This window comes from Podarcis gaigeae, assembly GCF_964106915.1.
Source record: "Podarcis gaigeae genome assembly, chromosome: 4".
NCBI lineage: Eukaryota > Metazoa > Chordata > Lepidosauria > Squamata > Lacertidae > Podarcis > Podarcis gaigeae.
Genome location: NC_139677.1, coordinates 29592384 through 29618894, shown reverse-complemented (window position 1 = coordinate 29618894; position 26511 = coordinate 29592384). Strand labels below are relative to the sequence as shown.

The 26511-nt window shown below is 42.7% G+C and overlaps 1 protein-coding gene and 2 long non-coding RNA genes across 4 annotated transcripts in view; 1 reads left to right on the top strand and 2 right to left on the bottom strand.

Moving 5' to 3' along the window:
- The window catches only part of LOC310843147, a 147300-nt gene extending 147082 nt beyond the window's left edge, over nt 1-218 (bottom strand). Inside the window, exon 1 of the long non-coding RNA XR_014563533.1 lies at nt 112-218. This is a non-coding gene — a long non-coding RNA (uncharacterized lncRNA). The remainder of the gene's footprint in view (nt 1-111) is intronic.
- The window catches only part of RASA3 (RAS p21 protein activator 3), a 126409-nt gene that overhangs the window by 79645 nt on the left and 20253 nt on the right, over nt 1-26511 (top strand). For both annotated transcript variants that reach the window (XM_083735519.1, XM_083735520.1), the window contains exons 6-12: nt 11200-11280; nt 13326-13398; nt 17595-17674; nt 21845-21949; nt 22865-23021; nt 23418-23566; nt 25796-25910. In XM_083735519.1, coding sequence (XP_083591645.1) covers nt 11200-11280; nt 13326-13398; nt 17595-17674; nt 21845-21949; nt 22865-23021; nt 23418-23566; nt 25796-25910 — 760 coding nt within the window. The remainder of the gene's footprint in view (nt 1-11199; nt 11281-13325; nt 13399-17594; nt 17675-21844; nt 21950-22864; nt 23022-23417; nt 23567-25795; nt 25911-26511) is intronic.
- LOC310843130 overlaps nt 8208-26511 on the bottom strand; it is a 41761-nt gene continuing 23457 nt past the window's right edge. The window contains exon 4 of the long non-coding RNA XR_014563511.1: nt 8208-10174. This is a non-coding gene — a long non-coding RNA (uncharacterized lncRNA). The remainder of the gene's footprint in view (nt 10175-26511) is intronic.

Here is a 26511-nt window from a genome sequence, read left to right as displayed (position 1 = left end):
TCCCAGCCACTGCGTCACACCCCCCGGCTGACCAATCAGGTTAGCCGGGGTGGCGGCCACGTGGTGTTTAAACTGCAGCGCGGCTGGGGAGGGCAATCTCCATTCATCTACCGTATTTTTCGCTCTATTGGACGCAGTTTTTCCCCTCCAAAAATTGAGGGGAAATGTGTGTGCGTCCTATGGAGCGAATGCAGGCTTGTGCCATAGCCACGCGCAACCCCTCCGGAAGGGAGAGGCTGAACAGGGCTATGGTTTCTTTAGCTTCCCGGCAGGAAGAGGCTGCACGGGGCTAAAGAGGAAGCCAAAACAGCGAGCGGGATCCATCCCGCTCGCTGCCTTGGCTTGTTCCATAGCTGCGTGCAACCCCTCTGGCAAGGAGAGGCTGCACGGGGCTATGGATTCTTAGCCCTGCGCAGCGTCTCCCGGCAAGGAGAGGTTGCGCGGGGCTAAAGAGGAAGCCAAAACAGCGAGCGGGATCTATCCTGCTCGCTGCCTTGGCTTGTGCCATAGCCGTGTGCAACCCCTCCGGCAGGGAGAGGTTGTACGCAGCCTTTACGCTGCTTTTTGGGGCTGGGGGAGAGAAATATTTTTTTTCTTGATTTCCCCCCCCCCTAAAAACGGTGCGCCCTATGGTCTGGTGCGAAAAATACGGTACTTTGTCGGATCTGCAAGCTGCTGCTTCAGCAACCTCTGAGAACTTGCTAATGCCTTTAGACTTCTGTGGCGTCAGCGCTTGCTTCAGCTTGCTTCAACAGTGAGCAACAGCGAGGCTACAGGGCATGATCAGTCTGCGTTGGAAGACTGGACAGCCAGGGATCTGGTATTGTTGTGATGTGTGTGAGGTGTGCTTGCTGGGGTGGTTGTTGTGAGACTGGCAAGAAACCATCTACTGCATGACCGCCACAGTTTGGGCTAGCTAAAAGGACATCTTTGAAAAACCTGTCCACTGCTCATGAACTTTCTTCATACATTATATTTTGCAGGGATATATTTTAAGTTTACAAACTTTTAAAAGTCAACTTAAATTACCTGCATCAATTCTAGATGCCATGCAGATTTTACAACCTGCAATAGATGGAAGATACCCTTGAACCTGTCATATTAACATGTACACACTTCACTATAAACTGAGTAGTGATGCAACGTAGCACAAACAACACTATTGCAAAGGAATATTAACTGCCAGTGTTCCCATGACCTAATTTACTGTACCTTTAAAAACACTGAGGACATACAGAGGCTGTCTGCAGTGTTGAAAATGGGACAAATTGACCATAACTGCGATCACAAACACACATATATTTTTTAAAATCACAGACAATATAAACTCAAAAGTGTTAATTGAGCTAATCTATTAACTGCATGTTTTAAAAAGTGGATTCATAATATTTCATTTTAAAATGAGTGTTGCCTTCTGCATGCAAAAACCATTGGTACTGCCATAGTTTGAAAACAAGCAATATGCTTTGTTGCTTCCCAAGAAAGTGGTTTGCCTATGAAAGTTTTGCCTTGCGTTTCTGACAGCTATTGATGCTTGTAAGGATATTTTTACTTGGTCATCTATAGCAAATGTGAGTCATTCTCTTTAGTGACCAGGCAACACAGTTTTTATGACTGGTAGAAAAGTGGCTGTTTTCCACCACTCCCCCTTTTTCTTGAAGGTCACAATGTGTGGAGAATAGCATAAGCATGTGTCAGCCAATGAGCTGGCAAGATTTTTGTGAGGTAGTAAGTTTTTGGGACTTATTTGCTGGGTACTAATTCAGACTGGTGAGCAGATTGGCCAACTACAAGGAAAAATGCATGACATTATTGCTAACCTTATACACTTGAATAATCATAAGCTCACACCTTTAAATTCAGAGAATCTAGTCTCTAATACAAAAGAATGGAGCCACGAATTATCCGTCCTCTCTCTCACACCCCTTTCCCCCCTTGCTGCTATGTTTAGTTCCCATTGTTTTAATGATGAGCATTTGAAATCTGACAAAAATGAGTTGAAGGTTCTGTTCTGACCCATATTTATGCATCCTTGAAATCTTGGGTACCGTTCACTGGGGATTTTTTGTGTATGAGCCAAATTAGAAGGGGTGCGAGAGCACAGATGTTCTAATGTAATAATAATAATAATAATAATAATAATAATAATAATAAATTTTATTTATATCCCGCCCTCCCCAGCCGAAGCCGGGCTCAGGGCGGCTAACAACAATCAACAATCAAACAATCAGATTCTAAAAAACACATTCTAAAAATATTTCATTATAAAAATCAATTAAAATCAAATTAATGGCAACTAATTAAGCAAGATTCTAAGCAGGTTGCCAGAGGAGGGAGTCAGGCTGCGCCCTGGCCAAAGGCCTGGTGGAACAACTCTGTCTTGCAGGCCCTGCGGAAAGATGTCAGGTCCCGCAGGGCCCTAGTCTCTTGTGACAGAGCGTTCCACCAGATTGGAGCCGCAGCCGAAAAGGCCCTGGCTCTAGTTGAGCTGCTGTTCATTACAGTGAGACTTCGAGTCAGTTTGTTTCTATACCTTTTTATGCTGGAAGTATATCTTAGGCAGGGTGATGAGGTAATCTGTGAATCTGAAGCAGGGGGAAATGTCTGAGATGATCACCACAGATACCTTGAATCCTGAACTAAGGCGCTCTTATCAGTGACTGTGTCAAACAGCCCATTTTTCAGTTCCTCACTAGCTGTCAGGAACAAAGAGATGAGACTCCAGGGCAGCTTCCTTTTCCTGTGGAGGGCCTTTCCGTTCTTTTATTTGATCTTCAGCTGATTTGAGCATTCCTTTCCTGGAGTGAATGGCCTGTAAAGAGGCTCAATGGCCCTTTTGCTTCATATTGTGGGTGTAAAAGTCTAGGAGAGATAATGGGAGCCCAGGGAAGATAAGCTTTAAAAGGCAACTACAACAAGACAGGATATATAATAAGATCAGGACCCCTCAGTACAGCAGTGCAAAGCTGGGGTGGGAAATCTCCGGCTCTCCAGATGTGGACTCCCAGCAGCCCCAGTCAATTTGGGAAGAAAGGGAAGCAAAGATAAGCAAACTTGAATGAGCCGGCATCAGAATGAACTGCAGTGCAGACATGCTCAAATAGCTCCCACAAGTTTTGATTTTTCCTGCATTGCAGGGCGTTGGACTAGATGACCCTTGGGGTCCCTTCCAACTCTGCAATTCTATGATTCTAGTGCATTTCCCAGACCTTCATTGACAGCTGTCTCTGACCTTTTGGTGTTCTAGCACACAGTTCCTGGGGGGAGAAGTTCCATGGCTCAGTGTTAGAGCAAATGTTTTGCATGCAGAAGATTGCAGGTTCAATCCAGCTTCTTTTGTTGTTGTTGTTTAGTCGTGTCCGACTCTTCGTGACCCCATGGACCAGAGCATGCCAGGCACTCCTGTCTTCCACTGCCTCCTGCAGTTTGGTCAGACTCATGTTGGTAGCTTCGAGAACACTGTCCAACCATCTTGTCCTCTGTCGTCCCCTTCTTTCTCAACATCGGGGTCTTTTGCAGGGAGTCTTCTCTTCTCATGAGGTGGCCAAAGTCTTGGAGCCTCAGCTTCAGGATCTGTCCTTCCAGTGAGCACTCAGGGCTGATTTCCTTAAGAATGGAGAGGTTTCCTCTTCTTGCAGTCCATGGGACTCTCAACAGTCTCCTCCAGCACCATAATTCAAAAGCATCAATTCTTCGGCGATCAGCCTTCTTTATGGTCCAGCTCTCACTTCCATACATCACTACTGGGAAAACCATAGCTTTAACTATACGGAGCTTTGTTGGCAAGGTTATGTCTCTGCTTTTTAAGATGCTGTCTAGGTTTGTCATTGCTTTTAAGTAGTGCTAATAAAGGCCCCTTTCTGAAACCCCTAGAGAGTGACTGGCAGTCATTGTAGAAAATACTGAGCAAGGTGAGCCAGCGAGTCTGATTTGCTACATGGCAACTTCCAGCGTTCCTAGTACACATCACTGAGCAACTGAATTGTTGCATACATGCTGTTAGCGCTTCCGGGACTCAGTGTGATATTGCGACAGGTGAGAGCAGTTTTCATAAGCCCTTAGCAGTGAGTTAAAACAAAAGGCAGGATTTCAGCTTTCGCAGACAGTAATGTCATCTCCTGCCCTCTCCCTCTCTGTGTCTCCAAATCAGCACATGCATTTTGGCCTAAATAGTTAAGCTGTTATTGTTTGAGCCCTGAGGCAGTGCTGGCTTCTAACAGATGCCACCGATTTCCGGACACATCTCACTCCAACAGTGATTATGAGGTGAAAAAGCATTAGTGTTGATGGAAGGTTTGCCCTAAAACAGACGTGGTCGACCTGCCTTCTATTTCCAGCACTACCTAATAAAAGGCTCTTCCTAAATACTTTTTGAAGCATAAACCCGAGAGCTTCCCTGAAGATAATTCACAAGTATAAAACACTTTACGTACTGGAAATTGGTGTAAAGGTAAAGGTAAAGGGACCTCTGACTATTAGGTCCAGTCGTGACCGACTCTGGGGTTGCGGCGCTCATCTCGCTTTATTGGCCGAGGGAGCCAGCGTACAGCTTCTGGGTCATGTGGCCAGCATGACTAAGCTGCTTCTGGTGAACCAAAGCAGCTCACGGAAACACCGTTTACCTTCCCGCCGCAGTGGTACCTATTTATCTACTTGCACTTTGACGTGCTTTCGAACTGCTAGATTGGCAGGAGCAGGGACCGAGCAACGGGAGCTCACCCCGTCACGGGGATTCGAACCACCGACCTTCTGATTAGCAAGTCCTAGGCTCTGTGGTTTAACCCACAGCGCCACCCACGTTCCTGGATATTGATGTAGAAATTATTAAAATAAACATCATAAGGAGAACCTGGATGGCACTGGCCAGGGATGGCGAACCTGTTGCCTTACAGATGTTGTGAGATTCCCAGTTTAGTCCCAGCCAGTATGGCCACTGGTCATGGACGATGGGAGTTGTAGTTCAGCATCTGGTTCCCTACTTGTGGTGAAACCCAAAGCTCCAGTCTAGTACTCTTAACAAGTGGAATATATGAACACTGCCAAATGCATCTGCAAAACTGGTGAATGGCCTTCTCCTTTGGTCTGTTCCCAGCATCTGATATTTAGAGATACACTGGATGTGAAGCCATTCCATTGCCCTACCATGACCAAAACAGTTGATAGACCAATCTGTCCCAAGAAGCTTGGTTCAAATGGAACCTGACACATGTGCCCTGAGACCGTGTGTTTGTGCTGACTGCCCTCAGAGCAGGGTCCTGAGGATAGTGCATTTGAAACATCTGGTGGCCAAGGTGATGGGAAGTTGTAGTTCAGCAACACCCAGTGGACCAGATACCGTATTTTTCACTCTATAAGACGCACCTTTCCCCTCCTAAAAAGTAAGGGGAAATGTGTGTGTGTCTTATGGAGCGAATGCAGGCGGGAGGCTCTGCTCAGCACTCCCTTTAAAGAGCTGCATGGAGCGTGTGTGCGGCTCTTGGGGGCTTTGCCCTGAGGAGGGAGAAGGGCTGCCTTCTGCCTTAGCCGCGCACAGCCTCTTCCGGGCAGGGGGAGCCTTCATCCCCCTGCCCGGGAGAAGCTGCGCGTGGCTATCCCATAAGCCAGGACAGCAAGAGGCTATCCAGGAAGCCAGATCCCTCTTGCTGTTCTGGCTTCTGGGATTCAGAATATTTTTTTTCTTGTTTTCCTCCTCCAAAAACTAGGTGCGTCTTATGGTCTGGTGTGTCTTATAGAGCGAAAAATAGGGTACTTCCCACACATGCGCTAAGGTGAATCTTGGCTTTGCTCAGTGCTGCTGTGGCAGCAAAAAGGTCTGAAGAGGAGCAAAGCGGCCGCAAACTCCTTTCTTTGATACCACATGTGTGTGGTCTCACTTCTGTAGTGTTTGGTCCCAAGTGTACATAAGATTACAGCCTTGACACACACCCCCGGCAGTCATCTTTATTGGTTTCTCTTAATTTACATTCATAGAATCAAATTATAACATCTCAGTTCTCTTATGGCTAAACATGTATTTCTAAATAATAATAAAGAAAACAAAAACAATTGCGTGATTCATTCGTATTCCTTTTATTTTTGACTTCCCTCCCCTTCTTACTTGGGTCCTCAGTTTTACTTATTTGAATGCCTCTCTTCACACGTCTCTGAGTTTGTTTTCCTGTTTTTCCACTATATTTTAGTATTTTTTTCTTACAGAAGTTATTCTAAACTAGTCAAAATTTCAATTTCCCCATAATAGTCTTTCAAATATTGTTTGAATATGTTCCAGTCTTTTTAAAATTTTTGTTTTGTTTGATCTCTTATCTGCCCAGTCAACTTGTCCATCTACGCGTACTCCGTTAATTTGGTCAACTAATCTTTTTTGGTCGGTAAACATTCCCTTTTCCAGTTCTTTCTTTTATTTTCCCCATCTCAGTGTTTTTTTTAACTGGGGTGGGATGGGATGTAGAGAGGGGGGTGTATGGCAAGCACAAATTATCTGTGTTTCCATCTCAGTGAATAGTGTAACCCCAGTCTCTCCAATATACCGTATTTTTCGCCCTATAAGACGCACTTTTCCCCCTCCAAAAATGAAGGGGAAATCTGGGTGCTCTCCAGGCTTCAGGAAGACATCCGCAGCCTGCTTCCCGAAGCACCAGGCGCCCTGAAAGCAAAGCGCCCGGCGCTTCGGGAACACATCCGCAGCCTAGGCAGCCCTGCGGGAGATCCAGAGCGCCCCGCGCGCCGGGCAGACATCGGCCAGCCCCACAAGCTTGGGGGACAGCAGGGAGGCGCAGCGCCGCCATCCCGCTGTTCCTCGACCTGGTTAGGTTTCCCCGACCTGCTTTTTTCCCTTTATTTCCCCCCCAAAAGAACTAGGTGCGTCCTATGGGGCGGAGCGTCCTATGGGACAAAAAATACGGTAATACGTGATTCACTGTTTTGCTTCAGAGAACTTCTGACTCTGTCCCATGGAGCAATAGCAGGTCCCGAGGTCTCATATTCATTCACTGGTTATCAAAATGTTGGACTTGGGATTTATTGTGGGATTTCATACTTAATGCACTGAAGCAGGGATGTTTTAATAACTGACCTTTAGCTGGAATTTACAGAGGAGTCAACGCACAGCCTTTGATTCCCCGCTTTCCTTATTCACTTTTAATTATATGCACACAACTGGGATTAAACCTTTATACAGTTTTTATTTGATGTTCTCCAACTTGTGGATTATTCAAGAATAGGCAACATGTTTATCACAGAGGAAACTGGGTATTAGCAGTGCTATTTTTCTAGAAAAAGAGGTGCTGGAACTTATCATGAATGCCTTCCTTGGCTGGATCTACACTGATCTGAAAAAACAACAACGCTAAGAAAAAGTTTAACAGCTCTCAATGGAATTTTCCATTGACTGCTGTACAGCGCCCCCTGGTGTCACACTTTATTTATAAAGCATTTATAACGTTATAACGCAACAATATAGATGAGTCCCTTGTTCTCTTAGAATGGCAATGGTGCCCACCTGAGAGGCACTAGAACTGAGTTCCAGTGAGTTCCAGCTAGGGGAAAAAAGCCCTGAATATTAGGAAGATGAGCTGGAAGGCCGTAGCTCATGAGCTCATATTTTGGCGTTGTACTAAGATTTTTTGAGAGGATCTTGAAAGGATCAGCTCTTGGAAAATTTCACACTCCTAGCATTTTTACCAAATACCGTATTTTTCCGTGTATAAGACTATATTTCCCCCCAAATTTTTTTAAGTTTAAAAATTGGTGGTCGTCTTACAAATGGAATGTTTAAAATATTAATTTCTTAATTTGGGGCTCAAAAAATAGGGGTCGTCTTATACATGGGGGCGTCCTATAGGCGGAAAAATATGGTAATTATAACTGAGTTACCAAGCCATTCAGAAGTACATTTATAAGCCAGCAGGGTCAACTGATGAAGCTTCTGAAGTGTCAAGTACTTCTCTTGATCTTTTATTATTTCTCTTCAAGGTTTTTAAGCAGAGTGGGGGGGGGGCACGACCTGTCAGGATTTCCACAGCAGTGATTGCTCCACCGCAGGGGGTGTTGGGCGATGATTCTATGATTCTATGATTTCTATGATTCTATAGTCCAAAAAATCTGGAGAGTACCAGGTTGGGCAAGGTTGTTTCTATCGGAGGTAGAGAAATAAGATTGCACCTGTTTCTCACACTATCTATCTATCATCTATCTATCTACATATACATATATCTTTTTAGATTGATTCAGTCATTTAAACAGAATGTTGAATAAAACTAGATTTGTATAGGAGAAGAAAAGGGAAACCCTAACTCGAAGGCTGCAAGGTTGAGATAGAAAGTGAACTCCACCTTAACTGGGATAAGGAAATAGATCCTGATTAGATAGATACTGAAATAGATACTTCAGCCTCCTGTCCTCCCAATAATCATATAAGGGGAAGGTTGGGTAACAAATCTAAACAAGAATAAAAACAAAAACAACAACTGTAAAACAAATTCAACACCACAACTGAGTTAAGGATTAGTAACATTTCATTAAATAACAGTAAAGCCAAGTCTCTTAATTGCTTTTCTCCTCTCTGCATTTCCTGCTGTTATCACTCTGAAACCCCAGTGCCTTTCATCGGACCAATTCCCTCCATCTCTTCAATATTTTAATAGTCTGCTAGCCTAACCAGGGTTAAAAATCATGACCCTACACAGCTCTCCTGCTTGTGCTATGTGTCTTCTTTCTCTCAGTGTTTTTATTTCAGCTAACAGTGCACATTCTGAGGTCTTCACATTATACATTTGCACATTCTCCTTGGATCTGAGGCTGTTTTAGAAACCAGCCTTTTCCCTGTAGTTTTTTCTTCATTCTAAATGTTAGAAATCTCTTCTTGTTTTCCTGCTCTTGAATTGTTCTCTCATGCAAAACAAAAATACCTGCATTAATCTAGCAAAAGCTGATTCCATAGTAGATACATTACAGCTAGTTCTGCATGCATTTTTAAAAGTTCACCAAATCAGCATTATGCTCAAAGCATCTCTGTTTAGTGCACCTGCGTTCATTAAAATTCTTGACACATCTGCAGTGAAGAAAATGTAATCTGACATCTATAATAACAAACTGGAATGGAGAGACTTTCTGAATGGTCTTTATAATAATAAAAAATAATAATAAAAAGCTTAGAGCCATTTTATAATTGGCTCATAAAACAATTAAGCTACTAATGGACTAGGACAATATTATGATTGACAGTTTTATTTGTTTGCCGTCTATTAAGCATCCCAGATGGTGCTTCATGTTGTCAAAGCATCTTTCTGAGGGCTGCTTCATGCTTTACAACAGAAGATGAGTTCCTGCATTTCCACCAGGGATCAAACACTTAACTGTCAGTAATATTTGGTAGGTTGCGTATGCATCGAAACATACAGTAAATTTCTGTCCAGCAGCCCTAGACAGCCTGTTTCTGTGGCTTACTACACTGATGTTTGAAAAATGTATATTTTAATCAAGCATTTTGTCAGAGGTATTGTTGTTTTTATTTATTAAATTTCTATACTGCCTTTCATCCAAGGATCACAGGGCAATTTACAGTATAAAAACACAAAAATACATACCATAGGAGCAAACAGAAACAATAGCCCCCTTGCAAAGAGTTTAAAAGGCCATAGATTGTTTAATTGGCCAAAGGCCTGGGAAAAGAGGTATGTTTTTGCCTGGCCAGTGTGGTGCCCTCCACATGTTGATGGTCTACAGCTGCCATCATTCTTGACCAGGGATCAGCAACCTTTTTCAGCAGGGGGCCGGTCCACCACCCCTCAGACCATGTGGTGGGCCGGACTGTATTTGGAAAAAAATGAACGAATTCCTATGCCCCACAAATAACCCAGAGATACATTTTAAATAAAAGCACACATTCTACTCATGTAAAAACATCAGGCAGGCCCCACAAATAACCCAGAGATGCATTTTAAGTAAAAGGACACATTCTACTCAAGTAAAAACATGCTGATTCCTGGACCATCTGCGGGCCGGATTGAGAAGGCGATTGGGCCGCAGGTTGCCTACCCCTGTTCTTGACCACTGGCCATGCTTGGCTGGGGCTGATGGAAGGTGGAGTCCAACATCTGGAGAGCAACTTGTTGCCCACATCTGGTATATCCAGAATCCACTGTGTTGAAATAAGCTAGTTCTGGCAAACATTCACCTAAAAAAAACAACTACATACATTTTTGTGACGCTACATCTCCCTGGGCAGCTGTAGGTAGCATGCTTCAGCTTTTTCTATGAAACAAATGGCTAATTCAATATGCAGAAGAGCATCTAAACTTTGTGGTTTTTAAATTGAAATTGCAATTAGCATTTTAATTAGAAAGCTACTGTGCACATTAAAACAGTTGTCCAATTTTCAACAGCTTAATGGATGTGTTGCAGTTAAATAACATGACATACTCAAAATGATTTTTTTCTTTTCTTTTGGCCAATTAAATCAGTGGCACCATGCCATTCACTTCAATTTTTCAGCAAGTCTTCTTATCAACTTGCAGTGGGAAGTCCACTATTCTTTTAGAAAGAAAAAGGCCTCCCACATGTGTGGGCTGCACTTCAGAATAGCTTTGCTGTGGACAGATTATTTTGGCTGCAAATAAAAGTTTATGGGTGAATGTTGGGTAAATTTACATTACAAATCTTTACTAAGTAAACTGAAAATTATATCATGGCAAAAGGTGAAGTGTAGTCTGGCACAGGTGAAAAGAGAATACAATGCATGTGATGTTTAATTTTCTCTGTCTTCTTCTTCATCTTTTTGCCTCTCTCGGCAGTAGTAGACTAGGCTTATTCTTCAATCCATCACATTTGCAAATGATAAGTTAATAATAAAAATATGATGGCAGCTGTATTCCAAAAACTGAAAGGCCACAGGTTACCTGTCCCTGTCTTAAGAGTAAACTCTGTGTTTATTTTTAAATGCTGTTTACAAAACTCCACTGATGGATCTTTTGTCCCTCCCTATCTGCAGTAATTTGTCATAAATCCTTGATATCAGCTTGCGGCATTTAACTTAGAAAGAAATCTCACAACCCACAGACTCTATGAGAGGAAAACCTTGCTGGCTGGATTTGTCGTTCTGTATTCTTGAAGTAAAAGGAAGACTTGGAAAAAGTCATCTTCTGTTGTATCTCAAGGTATCTTGTGTTAGTACTCCGTAATGATTTTCTTTCTTTTATTCAGAGTTCTTGAATGCCAAGGCTTGCCAATTGTCAATGGGCAGTGTGATCCTTATGCAACTGTTACCTTAACAGGACCATGCAGGTTAGTATTTAGTTGTTTATTCTGGTCTAGAATGATTTCTCTCTTGTCCAAAATGGCTGGTACACATCCTAAGTGGGTACCAGCCTTTAATCCTATTCAATCAACAAATGTTGATGAAGTCAGGAGAACGCCTTTGTTAGGTGACGCCCGGGGGGATTAACCATTCATACATCAAAGTACCAAAAGAACTGATTATTAGAATGCAAATGAATAAAGGGGGCTTAGTTTTTAGGAGCAGGAGAATTAGGAGGGATAGTACCAGGAAGTGGAGAAGAAACCATTTTGGGCAGGCTGCCTGAAGGGAGGCTGAGAGAGATGCAATGGACTCCGGCGCTGCACGGCTGTGGGGAACAAGCCTCTCCTGCGATGACCATGTCACAAGAGCATTACTCCTTCCATGTAGACTAAAGGTGTAAATATGTGTAATTAAACCGTATTTCTAAAGGCATGAAGGTCTCTGCTGCATCTTGATTCTCACAGGAACCATAGACCCTGGTTGAGTATTTGAAACCCCCTGGAATCTTGGCAGAGATTGGGGGTGGCATCCAGTTTTTGTAACACTGGTGTTAGAAGTGGGATGGTGTATAAAAGCATCACAATTAAAAATGAAGCCAGGATCTTATTAAAGTACTGTGTGTTAGCATCAAATTGCTACTGACCTTTGTTGGTTGTTATTTTTTATTTTTGGTAACTTAATATTTTCATAGGATAATTCTTTATATATGGGACTAACAACTTCACCCTTTTGGTGAACTGTTTTAAGGCACCTCAAGGTATCACTTTTGCTTTTCTTCTTACATTTGAGTTCTTCCTCCATCATGGGAAGAGAGAGCAGTACATCATTGGTCCTACCAAGGACCTGTTTAGAGCTCCCTCCTTTCCTATCTGCCATTTCTTTCTGTGTGCAGGGAGACTGGGAGCTAATCTTAGCTAATCACATACTTTCTTCCCTTGGTTTCCTCACTAAGGTAGGAAAGAAACCAGGAGGTGCTGCAATTATTTAAATACAGGCGTTTTCTTACTCTGAATATTGGAGGTGGTGGTTCCCCATTTAAATGTTTAGAACATGTTTTATTTTTTATTGAATTTTTTTTTACTACTCAGGTGACTGCTGTCCTGAACTCCTTTGGGAGAATGGGTGGGATAGAAAGTTAATTATTATTATTATTATTATTGTGCATCGGCATTATGATCTCTTTAGATGCCAGTTCATCAGGACTTTTAAAGGATAATCTGCAATGTTTCCCTACTCTGTTTGCTTTTGCTTGCTTCTAAAATATTTTGCTGTTGTTTTTTTTAATGAATGTTACAGGTTTTTTTTATAGCTTTTGCTATGAGTTACTGTTTGGACTGCTGTTTTAAATGTTGTGAGCCACTTTGCAAGCTGTTGAGTGGAAAACCAAATGTAGAAATTGTTTAATCAAATGAAAATGCTGCTTTTGGTTCAAAAAAACCAATGAGATACCCATCATCTCATTTAGCAGGCAGTAAGGGAGGAGACCGTGTGCGGGACACGGGTGGCGCTGTGGGTTAAACCACAGAGCGTAGGACTTGCCGTTCAGAAGGTCAGCGGTTCAAATCCCCACGACGGGGTGAGCTCCCATTGCTCGGTCCCTGCTCCTGCCAACCTAGCAGTTCGAAAGCACATCAAAGTGCAAGTAGATAAATAGGTACCACTCCGGCGGGAAGGTAAACGGCGTTTCCGTGCGCTGCTCTGGTTCGCCAGAAGCAGCTTAGTCATGCTGGCCACATGACCCAGAAGCTATACGCTGGCTCCCTCAGCCAATAAAGCGAGATGAGCGCCGCAACCCCAGAGTCAGTCATGACTGGACCTAATGGTCAGGGGTCCCTTTACCTTTTAAGGGAGGAGACTAAGCCCAGGGGCCCTGCTCCTAATCTTGCCGTTCAAGAGGTCAAGGTAGATGCAACATCCAAACAGGCCCAGAGTTAAGTACTTTTAAAGTGAAGCAGCAGACTTCACAGGTACAAAACAACTGGCTGTGTTATGGGTAATCGTTTTTTCTGCCTTTTACTTTTTCCTGCAGATCAGATGTCAAGAAGACGAAAGTTAAAAAGAAGACAAACAACCCACAGTTCGATGAAGTGTTTTATTTTGAGGTTGGTATTGGAGAAGAAGGAGTGATAAATTGCAATGTTGTGTGCATTGAGCTGTCGCCACTGTTGCATGTTGGGCCAGTTGCAACCTTTTAGAGGGTGTTCAAAACAGAGCCCGAGGCAGCTGTCTGTTGAGGCAGAAGGGCATCACTTTTCCAGGTGAATGGAGTTTTTCTGCATAGCAATACCATCCCCCCTCTGCAACTTGGCCCTTCTGAACCACTCATCCAAGCTTTGAATTAGTGCTGATAAGTGAGTGCTTTCTAGACTGTGGTTTTATAGCCTCTCCACCCTGTGTTTCTTGGTCAATGGTGGGAGGACTGTCTCACAGGAAATGTAAAAAAGCTTTAAAGGCAATAGCAACAAGCCATTCAAAATCTGAAGGTATTGGTTGCTTGCCAACATGCTGTAACACAAAAGCTCTCTCTTCGCTTCAATAGAAAGCACTCCCATTCCTCTGGAAATGCCTAGAACTTTGTGTAATAGGACTTTTTTAAAAAGATGAATGAAGGCAGGGCAAAGCCTAGCGTCATTCAAAATTTTGCCACTCCCACCCACTTGTTTGTTGTTGTCTTGGTAGCGATCACAGTAGGAATACATGCAAACTTGGAACAGAACCTCAACCCAAACCTTGAATGAAGTTCACAATACTGTTTCCTCCCTGCATTTGTGTTCTAAAAGAGCTTGTTGTAAAGCAAGCTTTAGCATTAGGTCTAAATAACTCTTCACATTGCCTAGCATGCAGCTGCTAACCAGACATGAAGCTGCCTTGTCTTGAGTCAGATCATTAATCTAGCTCAGTGTTGTTGTCTGTTCCAGCCTCCCCCAACTTCTTGGCCTCAGATATTTTGGACTACAGCTCCCATCATCCACAACCAGTCGTTTGGCCAAGCACCTGATGCCTTCCAAATGTTGCTGGCCTACAACTCCCATCATCATGGCTGGGGCTGTTGACTGTTGGAGTCCAGCAACATCTGGAGGTCCACAGATTCTCCATCCTTCACCCGTATCATCTATTGTGCCTCAGAGCTACATTTTTAGACTTTAAAGCAGTGTTGCCCAAACGTGGGTCTCCAGCTGCTTTTGGACTACTGTTCCCACCATCCCTGACCACTGGTCCTGGTAGCTAGGGATGATGGGAGTTGTAGTCCCAAAAAAACTGGAGACCCAAGCTTGGGAAACACAGCTCTAAAGCGTGAGGTAAGGGTGTTTTGTCCTCCTCAGAACTATGGGCCAATTGTGGCATTTTTTAGCTGATCGACCGGCAATTTTTGAGAGGCACAGTCTGACAATCAGTGCCTCATTTCTTCCCATCAACTATTAGCTTTTCAAACACACACATTCCTCTTCCCAACTGGGAACATGTCCAGTTTGTTGTTGTTGGTTTTTTTGCTGATCTCAAAGGTCCAATGTTGCTACCCTTACCATCCATTTCTGCCTCATGAGTTGATAACGGGGCCTAGCTGCTTTTGTCTTGGCATCTGTGTCCAGGCTGTGTTCAGAACTAGAAATGGTGGAGGGAATAGACAAGTTGGTATTTGGCGCAAGAAGCAGCAGCTAAGAAAGGTCGTATCAGAGTCTATCCTAGCAAATTATCTTGAGGCCATAAGGATGGCTGTGTCTGCAGCCTCAAAGACCTGAATTGGGAAGGCTATGACCAATTTTTAAAGCTCCAATTAAATCAAATTTACTCAGAGACTGCCCTCTGTAATAGTGTGAATGTGTCCAAAATGAAATTAATTTTGTAAGTAGCTGTGGAGAGGTTTTACAAAACAGTGCAATAATGATGCTGACATAGTTTGGTATATTGAATTACTGTACTCTGTTGCTCCAAGGTGCATTTAAGTTAAACACATAATTTAGAAATCTTTGTTTCCACTGCTTCTACTTCCCATTATTTACACGATTTGCGGTAAATACCCATTTAAATGTCTGTCTGTGTGGCTTTGTATTTGGAACAGTAATTTCACCTTCTTCGATTTAAAAAAAAAATTCAGTTAAATCATTCTGGTAATATGTTTAAAAAAGAAAAATGTATCACCAAGTTACTTTTGTGTGTGGGAAAGAACCACTTCTGGCCCATAGAAACATTTTTCTGTTTTACAACAGGGAGGAGCCTTTGAATATATTCACATCTCGCTCACAAGTACAGTTTAAGCTGTGGTTATTGCTGGGTGGGGTACTGTAGTGGTAGTTTCTGTGTCATCCTCTGGTTAGAACTGAAAACCTCAAAGCTTTTGTTGCTGCAATCATGTTATGAGAAAGATCTATAGATAACCCAAATGTTAAAACAGTTTCCTATGCTCTGCACACGCAGCTGCCTGTGTACTATTATAAGTGCATTGTGAAGTATGTACTGTTAGTATATTCAGAAGATAACATCTATGTTAAATCAGAAAAACAGCTTTTAGGATATTTACCTCGATCCAAGAGAGTCAAGGTATCAACATGCAGATTTGCAGACAATATTGGTTTGGCTAACTTATGTCCCAAATACGATGAATTCAACAAAAGGAAAACAAAAACAGATAAATGCCGTTTGCTGTCTTTGAAACCGCTGTAATGACTGGCTCTAAGACCTATGGGTAAACTGGCAAGCAATTTACCCTGATACTATTTCTGCTGTCCTTTGCCCCCCCCTTCACCAGATGTTTCACCTCATCAATAAGGTAAGAAAAAGAAACTATGACATTCCAGGTGTAATCTAGGTGTAAAAAAACAACCTGCTCCTTTTGTTTCCATTCCATTTTTAACAAAGGCAACCTGTATTTATTTTGTTTAATGTGTGCAATAGTGAGCTTGTTCCCTTCCCTTTTTATCCTGATGTCATCACAGCAGGTGATTTTTGGTAGCTATATTGAATATCTTCCCTCCCTAATAAACATCCAACAATTTTAAAGGTTTTTAGAATTTAGGTTAGATTTGCCACTTTCCCACAAGATACTGCATTCAGAGTGGGTCACAATTAAGATTTCCAGGCTAACCTTTAGTTTTAATGTGTTCAATGGGAAAAAATCATTTTCCTTTTGAACACCTATTTTATGCCATCCTGGAGAGACATGGGTGGGGGATTGAAATTTAAATTAGGTTGGTAGTAAAGGTAAAGGACACCTGGGCGGTTAAGTCCAGTCTAAGGCGACTATGGGGTTGTGGCGCTCATCTCACTTTCAGGCCGAGGGAGCTGGCGTTTGTCCACATACAGCTTTCCAGGTCATGTGGCCAGCATGACTAAACTTCTTCTGGCACAACAGAAGACCATGATGGAAACCAGAGTGCACAGAAATGCTGTTTACCTTCCGACGCAATGGTACCTGTTTATCTACTTGCACTTGTGTGCTTTCAAACTGCTAGGTTGGCAGAAGCTGGGACAGAATAATGGGAGCTCACCCCGTCATGGGGACTTGAACTGCCAGTATTCCGATCAGCAAGCCCAAGAGGCTCAGTGGTTTAGATGACAGTGCCACCCGCATCCCCTAGGGTGGTAGTAGCTAAGCTCTTGTGCTGGTAGGGCTTTGTTTCTGCCACAAGCCCTGTGTTTCTCAAGGGTGACACCTGGGCATTGGTACCAGAAAAGGTTGTAGAGCAGATAATTTAGCAGTCGGTCTGTGAGCACTTACAAAACGGATGCTGTGATAACTAAAACCCAGCACAGGTTTCTCAAAAGCAAGTTATGCATCATCAACACCCTTAACAAACCTCTACTTAGCTGGGGGAAAGCCCATTGAACCTCCAATGTGGCTTTCTTTTGAGTAGTTATGTTTAGGACTGCATTGAAAATAAGTGAATAGCTGCAGAGAAACCATTTTCCAAATCAGATTGTCAGCTCTTCTCCTTTTTCCTTTTGTTTAAAGAAGTAAATCTATGGTATGAAAATACAGACACTGTATTTTGAGGTTTAGCAATCATCATGATAAAATTGTTGTAGATCTGAGATTGCTGCCAGATTTTCAAGGAAACACTTAGTATGGTTGACATTATGTGGTTTAAACTGGAAAGTGGGATATACTTAAGTATGTATGTTCAGTAATTTATTACGTATTCTAAAAGCTTTTGGATATGGTGAAACAATAGGGGCTTTACACCTGTGAAACTAGTGCAGTGCGTAATCTGATTGTGCTTCCCTATATATAGTGACTGTTTAATGAGATTATGGTTAACTAATGAGATCCTACTATCTTAACATTTCTTACCTGCACTAGGTTACGAGACCCTGCAGCTATAACAAGAAATCTCATTTTGATATTGAAGATGCTGATGAAGTTGACAAGATGGAAATCAGGTAAATTCATTGCATGCACAAACAAAGGCACTCCCATCCCCATAAGGGTTGTGCAGAAAGTGTGAGCAGTCTCCACTTCTTCGTGACCTTAAACAGGTCATTTCTCTTTCGTATTTCTTCTCTGAGATAACTATTACTTTTGTTTCCTGGGCATTGTGCATTGAGCATTTTCAGAGCTCATTGTATTCTGAAATTATGGTATGGGTTTGAGCCCAGCGCCAGCATACAACATGGCCAGCCAAGTACTAGGGCCACAGGGAGACCCACCATGGCCAATAATAATAATAATTATTATTATTATTTATTTGTACTCCGCCCATCTGGCTGGGTTTCCCCAGCCACTCTGGGCGGCTTCCACAGAGACCAAAAATACACTAAAATGTCACACATTAAAAACTTCCCTGAACAGGGCTGCCTTAAGATGTCTTCTGAATGTCAGGTAGTTGTTTATCTCTTTGACATCTGATGGGAGGGCGTTCCACAGGGCGGGTGCCACTACTGAGAAGCCCTCTGCCTGGTTCCCTGTAGCTTTGCTTCTCGCAATGAGGGAACAGCCAGAAGGCCCTTGGTGCTGGACCTCAGCGTCTGGGCAGAACGATGGGGGTAGAGATGCTCCTTCAGGTATACTGGGCTGAGGCTGATGCTGCCACCCATTCAAACAAACAAACAAACAAACAAACAAACAAACAAACAAACAAACAAATATTACTTTTATGGCCCAACACCAAGAGGAGAAGAAACCTGGAAGAGGCGCTGAAGTTGTCACTGTCTTTAGTTCATCATAATGGCTCTGGGCAGAGGAATGCTAGGTTCGATGTGTGGCCCAGAGGCATTGTGGGTGAATGAAAATGGCAGCAACTACAGTCGACAAACTACAATGTAGTCACTGCAGCTTCCGGTGACCATTGCTAGAGTATTTGTGTACCAAATGTTAGGTAACTAGTCTATTGCTGTGGTGATCCAGCACAAAAAAAAATACTGGAACCTGAACCGACTGGTTAAAACCAGTCAGGTAGTTTCATCGTCACGACAAAGGTTGTTTCTTTGTTTTGAAGCTTGATGGGTGTGTTCCGCTTCCCCTCCCCCCCCCATAAAGGTTGTTTCAATTATCTTTATATGACAGAATCTGAAAAGACTCTTTCATTGTGTCTAAGAACAATATAAAGCCGTTCCGAGTCTTGTTGGGAGCACAAAGATTGTATTGTATAGAGGTTTATTAAATGATGAGATGGTGCTTCAGTGATAATAGATAACGAAACCAATTGGCAGTTGTTTGGGGTAGGGCAAACTCCCAATTTTTATTTTTATCTTTAAATAATGGGAAGATCTGTTTTGTAAATGTTCATTCAGTGGATTGGATTCCTCTGAGTGTTGATTTGCTTTGAACTTAATATTCTTTTTGGTTCCTAGCAGAGATCAGCGCAAAGCAAGGAAAATGACAAGTGAATTGTTGGAGGTTAAGCCATTAAGAATATAATGTTCAGAAGGGGAGATAAAAGCTAAACTGGCAGTGTAATGTAGTGGATATAGAGGTGCTGGTAGACCTGGTTTTAAAACCCCTTTTAACAATGGAACTCACAGCAAGGACTTGGGCCTGCCTGTCTGTCTGTCTGTCTCTCTCTCTCTTTCATCCTAACCAACCACACCAGAGATTGTGAGGATAAAACAGGAGTGCCCCCCAAACGACCGTGGTCTCCTTCTAAGAGGGATGCAGTACAAACATGCTTTAAAATGCAAACCTATTGCAAAGAGTTGCTGTTGCTTCCTTATTTTTCAACCCACCTAGCAAGAGAGGAAACTCTAACTTTGATTTCCACCATTCTTATCATACATTGGCTGCCTCGTGCTAAAATGGTTACTGGGTGAAACGCCAAATAGGTTCTGCTGAGCTGCTTCAGTGGTGTACTTATTTTTTAACCTTCTGTTTCTTTCTGCTGAACAGGCCTACCCTGTGCTATTTTCAGCTGAGCGCTCTAGTGACTCTTTGAATACATTACTTCCTTTTAAGAATTTCTTTTTCTTTCCCCTGTTAGTAAACTAAGCCTTTAATTGCAGCCAACTCCTGTTACGCAGATTTATTTACACATCGTAAAACAAATCAGTTGCATACTTTAAGAATGCTTGTCACTTCTCATATGCTTGCTGCCGTTTTCTTCTTAAGCCTGCTTTTAAAATCTGTGTTTCTAATTGAAAAAGAAAACATTTGTAGAGGGAAGAAAAGCAATAGCATAGAGAAATATAACTACTGGAAAGAGACCATCAGTATATCAGTGACTATGTCTGCCAGTAAAGCTAAGCAAAGGCTTGTTGTTGGCTACAGATTATGGTTAAGAAGGAGAGGCCTTAACCACACCCAAAATTCAAAGGATATACTAACTAAGCTACCCTGAGTTAAGGTAGGAGGAGCATAGTGGGTACAAGGTTCTGTTTGGGAGCCAGCACATTAACATCCTGTTAAATCATAGTTTGGCCTACTGTGGTATGCAAACCAGAGCACTACAGGACTCCTTATGCTATAAGCATTTCTGAGCAGAATGGCTCATTATTTACAAATGGATTCAGCTGTTACCAGTCATCCAAAAGAGCCTAAATCAGCCTATTTATTATTATTAGAGACTTGTGTTTGTCTTGTTATTTTGTTCAGTAGAGGACTCCAGTCCCCCTCATATCTTTGTCAGGAATTGGTCTATGTGTGGATCATATTAGTGTCCAGTGCCGAATTTACGTATAAGCTAAACAAGCTACAGCTTGGGGCCCCACTCTCTTGCCCCCCCCAAAAAAATGTAAAGGGGAAAAAAACCTGGATGTACATTTCCAAATTATAAGATAAAAAACCAATAAAATAAAACCTACATACAGCAACAGGACGCGGGTGGTGCTGTGGGTTAAACCACAGAGCCTAGGACTTGCTGATCAGAAAGCGTTTCTGTGCGTTGCTTTGGTTCGCCAGAAGTGTCTTAGTCATGCTGGCCACATGACCCAGAAGCTGTACGCTGGCTCCCCCAGCCAGTAAAGTGAGATGAGCGCCGCAACCCCAGAGTCGGCCACGACTAGACCTAATGGTCAGGGGTCCCTTTACCTTTACTTTTACATACAGCAACAGTGTTTTGTGTTGTGTAGGCTCCTATGATGTAAGTAATGGGGCCTGCCTGCTAGCCTGCTCCCTAAAATATCACTGGTTTGCTCATTTCTATATACAGTGGTACCTTGGTTCTCAAACTTAATCCATTCCGGAAGTTTGTTCCAAAACCAAAGCGTTCCAAAATCAAGGCGCACTTTCCCATAGAAAGTAATGCAAAATGGGTTAATCTGTTCCAGGCTTTTAAAAACAACCCCTAAAACATTGTATTTCACTATTAATGTACTTCTTAATTGTATTTCAGTTCAACAATTACTTTGATAAAATACATATTTTGTTATGTGCAAATGGCTTTAGATACCTATTAGGTCCATAAATTACCATATAGCATATATTCAACACCAAAACAGCGACAGTTTGTTGTTGACAAAGGACAGCTGGACATATAAAAGGCCCCATTACCTTCAGTAGTTTAGGGCTTCATCAAACCTAAATCCGTTAGTGTGTCTTTGTGTAAACTTTCTCTAGCTGTGATAGGTGTGAAGCAAGGCAAACTTCATTATGATTTAGGAGTCGTTATCAAACTGTAATTTCCATGTAAGCATCTTTTTTAGCTGTTCAGTGCTGGGTCTCCAACCCTTCCTTGCCCACAGATATTATCATGTAGCCCAAGATGTTTTGCCATAATGGCCCAAGACAATTAAAGCCCAGTCCCCCCCCCCCCATAAATATTCAGTAAGTATATAAATATAGAAAATTCAGGGTTAACAAAACTTACTACAAACGTACAGGGGTGGAGCAAATCAATTGTTATAAAATGGTAAGATGAAATACTGCAAATGCAATTTGCTGCAATATCTGATCCATTTCACCGTCTGCGTTTGTGCATACAAATTCTGTGAATACACCATGCTATCAATTCCTCCTTCATCGAATGATCCTGCAGCAACGCAGATTATTTTGAACTTTAAAAGATATAATTTTCTGTCTCAGTGGTAGGTTTGGGCAGGGGACGGGGAGATGAAAGTAGTAAAGACACAGACAAACATTTCATATTTCATATTCTCTCCCTCTCTCTGGTTATGTTACAGAGTTGACCTTTGGAATGCAAGCAACTTGAAGTTTGGAGATGAATTTCTCGGGGAACTAAGGCTACCTTTGAAATTTCTCCGGCAGTCCAGCTCTTATGAAGCATGGTACTTCATAAATATGCCTTATTCTTTGCTTCATACCCAATACTTTTTATCATTACAGTACTATAAACTTGGGACGCAGGTGGCGCTGTGGGTTAAACCACAGAGCCTAGGACTTGCTGATCAGAAGGTCGGCGGTTTGAATCCCCACGACGGGGTGAGCTCCCGTTGCTCGGTCCCTGCTCCTGTCAACCTAGCAGTTCTTTAGCACGTCTAAGTGCAAGTAGATAAATACCTTCTCTGGCGGGAAGGTAAATGGTGTTTCCGTGCGCTGCTCTGGTTCACCAGAAGTGGCTTAGTCATGCTGGCCACATGACCTGGAAGCTGTACGCCAGCTCCCTCGGCCAATAAAGCGAGATGAGCGCCGCAACCCCAGAGTCAGCCACGACTGGACCTAATGGTCAGGGGTTCCTTTACCTTTACTACTGCTGCCATTGACCCCATCATAGCTACCCAGTTTCAATATAGTAGTTGCCCAACTATCACATGACTAGAGCTGGGTGGTTTATCAATACATCATCTGAAACCAGTCTGAAGTTCAGATCGTGATAACTTTTTCAGAATTTTAGAGCTGGCAATATATTGTTCAGTCCCCAGCTGCAGCCAACATAGCTCATTTCACTTCTGTGTGACCCCCTCCCTCAGCAGAGGGTCCCCAAGAAGCTGGTCGCCCACCTAACTTCGCTGGAACAAGTGGGCTGCCTGCTTCCTCCCTCCCTCCCTAGCCCAGCCACCCCTCCTTATTTCAGACATTGTGATATATCGCTACATTGTGATGGTTAGCTGGTGATATATCACGATGTCAAAAGCCAGATATCACCCTGCCCTACGTGTGACATGACATTTGTTTGACATCTCTTTAAAAAAAAAGCCCCTCTAAAAAACCATGTTCTATGTGTTTTTTCTCCCATCTGTTAGGTATTTTCTGCAACCCAGAGATAATGGAAACAAGTCACTGAAACCTGATGACCTGGGTTCCTTGAGGTTAAATGTGGTTTACACAGAAGACCATGTTTTCCCTTCAGATTATTACAGCCCTCTTCGAGACCTCTTATTCAAATCTGCAGATGTTGAGGTAAATTTTGCTTGCTGCTTACCCCTGTTCCATTTTTATCCTTCACAAATACTTGGCATTTTACTACAACCATAGGGGACAGTGCCCCCTACCTCTCTGTTAACCATAGTTAACAGATATCGGGTTCCGGAATACCCATTAGCTTCCTATGGAGGCTTCCCTCCTTGGAGCAAATTTCACCACGGTTAAAGTGTCCCCAAGTTTTTAAGAGTTTTCATTTTACTGCCCTCTTGTGATTAAATCACACAACCAACCCTTGGTAAGTGCCTCATAGGAATCTATGTTAAGTGAACACTGCAGCAAATATATTAGGAGCCTGGCTTGAATCAATAAAAAGTGGGTTAATTCTCTAGAGGGATACAGTCTTCAGAAGCTTTTATTTCTTTCTGTGTTTAGCCTGTTTCAGCATCTACTGCCCATATACTGGGCGAAGTCTGCAGGGAAAAGCAAGAGGCAGCCATACCCCTGGTCCGACTCTTCTTACACTATGGCAAAATTGTGCCTTTGATCAGTGCAATTGCAAACGCTGAAATAAAAAGAACTCAGTAAGTATAGCAGTGTGCTTATTTTGACATATGTTAGACTGAATGGGAAGTGATGGCTATGCGGCTTCCACTTAAGAGGGGAAGAAAAGAGAGCTCACCCCCCCAGTACTACTTCTTTATAAGGGTTAGATAGCAACTAAGTGTAATATGAACGAAGGCAGCGGCTATGGGGAAACCCATGGCCTCGGGGGTGTCTGTGTGTGAAATCTACATGAGTGTCATTACGGCAGGGTGAGGGCAGCAGAATTTTGAACACTGCAGCTATTAGTTGAATGGTTTGAAGAAAATCAAAACACTATTCGTTTTAGGCTAAAAGGACCAGAGATAGGTTTTTGCTTTGCGGTGCAATTCTTAAGGCGTGTTTATTTAAATGCAAGCACCTATAAAATGAATGAAACCTACTTCCAATTAGTCTTAAGATGCTTTTTTTTTTTTTTAATTGCTGATCTTACTTTAAAAGCCCCCCTCCCAAGACTTTTCAGCTTTTAAAATACATTTGAATTCAAATGCAGGACTTCCAGAGTCATAGGAGCCAATTCCTAGGGACCAAGGTCCCTTGCCCCCCCCCAATAAAATATTTGAGGGGTCCAGCCCCCCCCCCAGTTCATGGGCGTTGCCATTCAAATGGTGTGTTGTGCTGTGTTATGTGATCAATTATGTGAGGTGAGACTTGTCTCCCCATATTTTATCCAGGTTGGCACCCCTGCACAGAGTCACTTGGGTTTTGAAGGTGGATGGGGGGGGCAGCCCTATGTATGCTTTTCCTACATTATGTTTCCACTGCTCAGGTATTATCCAATCTGCCCTCTGCTTGCCAGTTCAACACTCCTTCCTTTCCTATCTGTCACACTGGTCCCTACGTATAAATCCCCCTCTACAAAAAAACTCAACTGGAATATCCTAGGGGATCAAAGATGTTTTTGTTTCTCTGCTCTATAACAGAGCTCTCTTAAATGCAGAAATTTTAAAACCAGGTTTCCCTGGTTTATGAACTGAGCTGCCCCATATCACAATCTTATGTGTTGATTTCTTCCCAATGCAAAGTATGAGGGTAACACAAGACAGAAAGCACAGCAGTACAGTATAACTTGTCCCTTCTGATGTTTTCCCGGTGTCCCTATTCCTTCATGCACCCTAGACCTGGTATGGTAGATGGAGTGGCTAGCCTTGGATTAGGACTGGGGAGACCTGGATTAATAGCCCCACTCTTCCATGAAACCTGCCGGGTAGCCTTGGTAAACTGATTTACATGATTAGTCTTAGGAATCAAATGAGATAACCTTGGAGAAGGAAGGGGGTGCAGATGTGATAGATAACTCATGACAGCCACAAGGCAGTACGACCGATTACTGTGTTCCATCAGGGCTGCTACAGAGCTGTGCATTTATTTGTCTTACAGCCAGTTACCCAACCATCTCTCTCTACGAGAGGGAGCTTCTTCCTTCATTTACTTTTTCAAAAAGGATGCTCTTGTTTTGTTGTGCAGGCTTAACCGCCAGATAGCTGCTCTTTACTTTCTTCCCACCTTTCCCCTCTAATCCTATTGCCCAGAATAGAACTGGGATAGAAGAGAGCACAGGTGCGCCTATCTTCTGTCCGGTTGCTGGGATAGAAGAAAACACGCAGAATCATAGAGTTGGAAGGAAGCCCAAGAGTCATCTAGTGCAGGAATCTCAGCTAAAGCATCTATGGCAGACGGCCATTCAACCTCTGCTTAAAAACCTCCAGTGTTCATGCTTGCTTAAAGCCGGTAGATGTGCACACCAGTTTCCCTGTTGTTTTTAAGACTCATAAAGGAAAACTATATTAAATCACCTCATTTGGGAGCCATTGTGTGAGCTTCCTAGGAGCAAGAAGTGGATTGCAAACACCTGCTACTTTACTTCCTTTGTTGCATGCTGAAGTCGATGGCTGCTGTTAGTCTCTACTTGTAATGAACTCCTAAGGCAGTGGATAGCAATTTTCTTAGGCACATCTTAGGTCAGGAATGGGAAATATCTAGAGTCTAGATATTGTCGACTGCAGATCCCATCATTCCTGACCATAAATTGTGCTGGTTGGGGCTGGTGTGGGTTGGAACCCAACCGCAAATTCCCCCCACCCGTGTCTCTGGTCTCATTCAGAGAAGATGGTTTATGTGCATTCATCTGCTCTAACTGCTGCTTTTATTTCATCATGTTGGTGGTCTATCAAAAGAAGGCTAAATGTTTGGAAACCGTCTGCTTTCAGAGACCCAAACACCATCTTCAGAGGAAACTCATTAACTTCCAAGTGCATTGATGAAACCATGAAACTGGCAGGGATGCATTACCTTCAAGTAACCCTGAAGCCAATTATTGATGAGGTAAGAGCACGTTCAAAAACCATGTACAGTCTTTTAAGAGAAGCATGCACATCGTCTTACTAGCCATTGTTCCACTGGGCTTATGCCTAAGGTTTAGGAGGTTATGACAGACCCATGTGGTAGCTGCTTATCTAGTGAGTCATTCATAACACTTGAATACCATGGATTTATATGAAATTAATGTTCTGCAGTGCCCCTCAGATGCAAGCCTTGCATTACAAAAGCAAAGCATTTTGATTCTGGATAGGCATATAATGTGCATTAAAAAAAAAAGAAACAACTCATTTGAATTTGTGATTATTTTTAGAGGGTGCGCGTGTTCTTGCTTGACACTCCGGCAGCGTTTCATTATCTCTGCCGCGCAGTTAGCCTGTCCTCCTAATGTTACAAATAAACAGGCCACAAATTTCCTTTAATTGATTCAGCACTTTCCTAACTGATCTGCAGATGCCACAACTTACCAAGAAGTTGTGTGTGTGTGTCCTCCTCCCCACGCAACCTTAAAAATAGTTTTGAAACATTGTTCTTCATAAACAAAAGGGGAGATTGGAAAATGCTGTTTCCTTAAATGCTTACTTGGAATTATCTCCTTTTTAGCAAG